At 64.4% G+C, this 4,916-nt stretch overlaps 1 protein-coding gene across 1 annotated transcript in view; it reads left to right on the top strand.

Moving 5' to 3' along the window:
- Positions 1–4,916, top strand: part of PARVB (parvin beta) — a 98,748-nt gene that overhangs the window by 81,978 nt on the left and 11,854 nt on the right. Inside the window, exons 7-8 of the mRNA XM_015571904.1 lie at positions 1,567–1,625; positions 2,970–2,989. Coding sequence (XP_015427390.1) covers positions 1,567–1,625; positions 2,970–2,989 — 79 coding nt within the window. The remainder of the gene's footprint in view (positions 1–1,566; positions 1,626–2,969; positions 2,990–4,916) is intronic.

Genomic DNA, 4,916 nt, shown 5'->3' with positions numbered 1-4,916 from the left:
CTGCCCCCCGCGCCCCGCCGTGCGGGCTGAGGTGGAGGAAGGACGAGGCCCGGCGTACCCCACACCCAGCAGTGGGGCCTCTGAGCTGCAGTGGTTTCCCTATGAGCCCGAGGTCGCACTGCACCCCTGGAAAATACTCAGTTCTGTGTCCGTGCTCGGGTCCAGCATCCGGTTCCTGCCCCTTGTGCATTTGATGAGAAAGTGAGTCAGTGTTCAGGCCCCCAGGGGCTCTCCCCAGATCAGTCAGGTGGGGCCGTGAGAGAGCCCCCAGCGCCCGCGGGGGGACAGTCCCCACAGGCTGAGCACAGGACACGGGGAGCTTGGGGCTCGAGAGGTGTTCGGAGGGGCTGTCCAGCAGGGAGTGAGCTCCCTGTCTCTTGAAGGGCTCAGGAGGGGCTTGTGGTGGGCGTGGGTTAGCTGGCCACCAAGCTCCACCCCGAGGACCCGTGACATACAGCCCCCCACCCCCAGCCCTGCCCCGCCTCCCTGTCTCCCTGCAGTCACGCCCTCACATGCCAGAAGTGTGTCACACACGTGTCATGGTCCTGGAGCTGCTCTAACAAAATGCCACCACGTAGCTGCTCTAAAACAACAGACACTGCCCGGCCAGTGTGGCTCAGTGGCTGAGCATGGACCTATGAACCAGGAGGTCACCGTTCGATTCCCGGTCAGGGCACAGGCCCCGGTTGCAGGCTCCATCCCCCGTGTGGGGCGTGCAGGAGGCAGCCGATCACTGATTCTGTCTCATCACTGATGCTTCTGTCTCTCTTCCTCTCTTTGTCTCTGAAATCAATAAGAACAAGTTTTAAAAAAATAAAAAATAAAACAACAGACATTTATTCCCTCGCCGTTAGGAGGCCGGAGGTCCCGATGAAGGAGGGGGCAGGCCACGGTCCCTCCGAGGGCTCCAGGGGCGAGCCCCTGCCTCCCCCTCCTGGCGGCTGGCGGCCCTGGGCTTGTGGGCATCGTCCAGTCTCTGCTTCATCGTCACGTGGCCTCTCTCCTCTGTGTCCATCTGTCTGTGTCTCCACCGTCTCCCCTGGTCAGGACCTGGCCGTATGCACTGAAGACCCACCGGGTCCCCCGTGGCCTCCTCTTAGCTGATGGGATCTGCAAGGACCCTATTTCCAAATGAGGCCACACTCTGGGCTCCGAGTGGACACGACTCCGGGGGGGCCCTTGTTCGTGTGTTACTGTCCTGGGTGCTGCCCACGGCCCTGTCCTTCCTCATGCTCCTCACCTCCCGGTGCAGGGCGTGGCGTGAGGGGTCCCCATGGGAGTCAGGTTTCTCCCGAGCCCCCAAAGCCGCCAGCTCTCAGAGCAACATGGAGAACCTCGGTGGCGGGGGAGGGGCGGCGGGGGGAGACAGCTTCTGGCCCCCAAAAGGGTCTCTGCCCGTGGCCTGGGGGCCTGGATGCTCTGCACGACTGCTGTTTTGTGGTCCCCACGGTGGCCTCGTGGGCCCGGCCAGCTGCACGGCTTCAGGTGCCCCGTCCACACCCGCCTCCTCTCGTCTCCGCCTGAGCAAGCGCCTGTGTATTCACATGTTCATTTTGGGGTTTCCAGAAGCGGGAAGGCCTGCTGCATTCCAGCCACATCACGGAGGAGCTGACCACGACCACCGAGTAAGTGGCCCGGCTGCAGCCGGGGACCTGCCAGCCACGTCCCTCCCCGTGGCGGTGACATCTTCACACAGGCGCCTGCTCCCCTCCCCTCCCCTCCCTTTCTCTTCCTTTCAAGGGAGGGCACGGTGGCAGTTTAGTTTGGTATCTGAATGAGGGGTTCCAGATCTATTATTTCTTCCCAAATAGAAGATTAACAGAAACGCATGACGTAGGTGTTAGGACTCGCACAGGCCGCCTGAAATCTCTTGTGGAACGAGACAGACAATAATAAATAAAAATACAGTTGATCATGTTCAAAATCTCTCGGAAGGCAAAGATGAAGGGAAATTTCAAACGTTGGACTTCCGTAGAGCGGGCGTGCTAAAGCATTGATGTTACTCCCCAAAGCCCGCAGGCTCTTCACCCCTCGTGTTTGAAGGCGGGCCTCCAGAGGTGGAGAGGGAGGCAGTGGGCGTTCGGGTGCTCAGGGGGATCCCCGGTCCCAGTTCATTTACCCGTCCACACTGGCTCTGTCTGAGGAGAGAGCCTTCTGTTTCTTAAGGTGTCCTCCTCCCCTCCCGTCCAGCCTCAGCACCCTTCCCCTTCCTCTGTAGGGCCGGCTCTGCGGCCACCTCCTACAGGGAGCCCTCCCTGTTTGCGAGCGGGAGTGACCGCCTTCCTGTAGTTCCCACAGCATCTCCTGTCTGTCACACTGTAGGTGGAAATGCGGGCTCACCCTCTGTCACCACCAGCACCAGGAGCACAGGCTAGGAATGTTCATGTCTGCCTTCGCGGCCCGCGCCTTGTAGGTGCTCAAGAAAATAGCTGATAAGTGAGGTGGAGGAGAGGGTCTAGGGGACTTGGGGACGAAGTAAAGATTGCCTGCCTGTCAGGCAGGAAGGTGTGCACACGGGAAGGGTGTGCATTTGTGCCCCGGAAACCATCCAGACGAACCGGGGCGTCCGCCCTTTGTGGTTCCGGCCTGGCCCGTGTTCCGGGGGATCCTTAGTCCCGGGGTTCCCTGAAAGGGCGTCGCTCAGGAAACGGGCTCTCGGGCCAGCCGTTCCAGGTGTAAAGCTGGCCGTCCAGGGCTGCCCGGAGGGCCGAGCTGCTGGCCGTGCTCCCCGTGGGCCACTCCCAGGATTTACCCCTCCCCCGACAGTAGGGGCGGTTTAGATAGAGATGATTCCCTGAGGGACAGAGTTCGTCCACATGTGGTCGCGTTTTATAAAGAGCCGTCGGGTGGGCATTCCCGCTGGATTCTGCCTCAGCCCGTCGCCTCCAGCAGGCACTCGATGCGGGTGAGCGGCCCCTCGTTCATGTCTCTCTGTCTGACGTCTCTCTCTCTGTGTTTCTGTTTTGCAGGCAGATGATGGGCCGGTTTGGTAAGTAACCCAGGGCCGGGCACGGGTGGGGGTCTGGGCCGTAGGGCGCTGGGCTGTCCCGGGGAGCCCTAGGGTTCACGCAGTCACGGGGAGTCCTGGATCCCCGGAAGCCCGGCGCCCTGTGGGCCCTGCGTGTTGGCTGTGGTGGCCCCTTGGTGCTGGGGGCGGCCAGGGGTGAGGAGGTCTGGTGGCAGGAGGATGGGGGGCGGGGTGTCTGGGCGCACATGCTCTCAGCACAGGGACTGGGGCGGAGCGGAAACCAGGACGAGGGGAGGGCGGGATGTGGTCCGCTAAGGAGCACGTTAGCCAGAGACTGTCTTCGTGGGGTGAACTCCTGGTCGTTCACCCTAAAGCCTCCAGCTCAGCGGCTTCCTCGGGGTCGGCAGCCTGGGCTCCCGGCCCCGCTGGGCGCCCCCCGGCCTGCTCCTTGCCCTCTCTGGTCCCCGCCTGTGAAGTGAGCGGATTCCGTGAGAGGATGAGTGTGTGCCTCCTGGGCGGCCCCCTCTTCCCGTGGGGCCGTGATTCCTGTGGGCTCCTGTGCTGCTCCCGCTCTGTTTTGGCCCCACGACCCCATCTTCCCCTCGGCGAGGGATGGCGGGTACAGGGGCAGCGCGGGGCAGCGGGTAAACCAGAGGCACCGGAGGCGGGCTCGCTGCTTTGCGGGGAGCATGGACCCCGATGCCGTGTTCTCCGGCAAGCGGGTGGGGAGCGCGGCTGTTAGAAGGAAGAGAGGGCCCGAATGGAAACTCCTACGTGCGCCTCGGGAGCTGGCCCGGAGCTGGGGGACCGTCCCCCGGCTTGCCCCCCATGGCTCGTAGCCCCGGGTTCCTGGGGGACCGAGGGCACATCCCTGCTTGTGGGGGAACATGGCTCTCCATCCGCCAAGGCCTGGGCGCGAGGAGAGGCAGCGGCCAGGGGTCCTGAGCTCTCCCGTCGGCCGTGAGACGGGCGGGACGTCCAGTCCCCGCTGTGTTCTGAGCAGCAGGGCAGGGCCTCCTGGTGTTTTATTAATAATTAAAAAGGTGGGTGCAGAGTCAGCTGCTGAGGGCGCTGACAGCTGTGGGCAGTGCAGACCCCGGGGGCCCGCGTGGGCCGCCCCGAGTAGACGGGCCGCGTGGGCAGCCCAGCCCTGCCCTGTGCTGGGGCGGAGGCCCGACCGGGGCGCAGGGCACCCTCCCGTGGCCCCCAGGTCCTTCCTGCAGGGAGGGCTGGGCCGTGGGTGGTGGAGGCACAGAGGTGCCGCGTGGGACCTCGGGGCCTTGTGAGCTGTGGCCTGTGGTTTTCTGGCTGGGCGGCCCCCTCCGGAGACAGAGGGGCTCGGGTGCCCTGTGCGGGGAGCCCAGGGAGGGCGTGTGGGGCGCAGCGGCGGGCTGGGCCTCCTTCCCCGTGGGCTCCTGCGTGCGTGTGCGAGGCAAACAGGCCATTAGTGGGTGGCAGGCAGTCAGCTCGTCCCTGCAGGCTGCCAGGGCCCGTCTCCGGGGGCGCCCTCGGCCCCGCTCATCCCTCGGCTTGTTCTCTGTGCTGTCAGCGGCCGGGCTTCCTAACGCACCCCTTCCCCCCTCACTCTTCGCCTCACCACCCCTGCCTCGTTTTAAGACAAAGGCACGGTCCTCGCAGTGGCCTTTAAGGGCCTCAGCCATCCCCTCCCCTCCTCTGGCCTCCTTGCTCCCGTCCCCGGCCAACCGGGCTCCCTCTCTGCGCCCCAGCGTGCCCTCCCTCAGCTCACGCAGAGCCCTGCCTGGATGCCCTCCCTCTACCCTCCCCCAGGGCTCACTCGCTCAGCTCCTCCCTCTCCCTCAGACACCGCTTATCTGGGGCCCTCCTGACCGCTGTCCCGAGTGGCCACCCTCTGCCTCCAACCCCTGCCTTTACTCACGGCTCTGCTCCCCATGTCAGTGCTACTCACCCGGGGCTCGGATGTGGGCAG

The sequence above is a fragment of the Myotis davidii genome, unplaced genomic scaffold (genome assembly GCF_000327345.1).
Source record: "Myotis davidii unplaced genomic scaffold, ASM32734v1 scaffold428, whole genome shotgun sequence".
In the NCBI taxonomy this organism is placed as follows: Eukaryota; Metazoa; Chordata; class Mammalia; order Chiroptera; family Vespertilionidae; genus Myotis; species Myotis davidii.
Note: the sequence above shows the minus strand (reverse complement) of the source record. Positions and strands in the feature narration are given on the sequence as shown.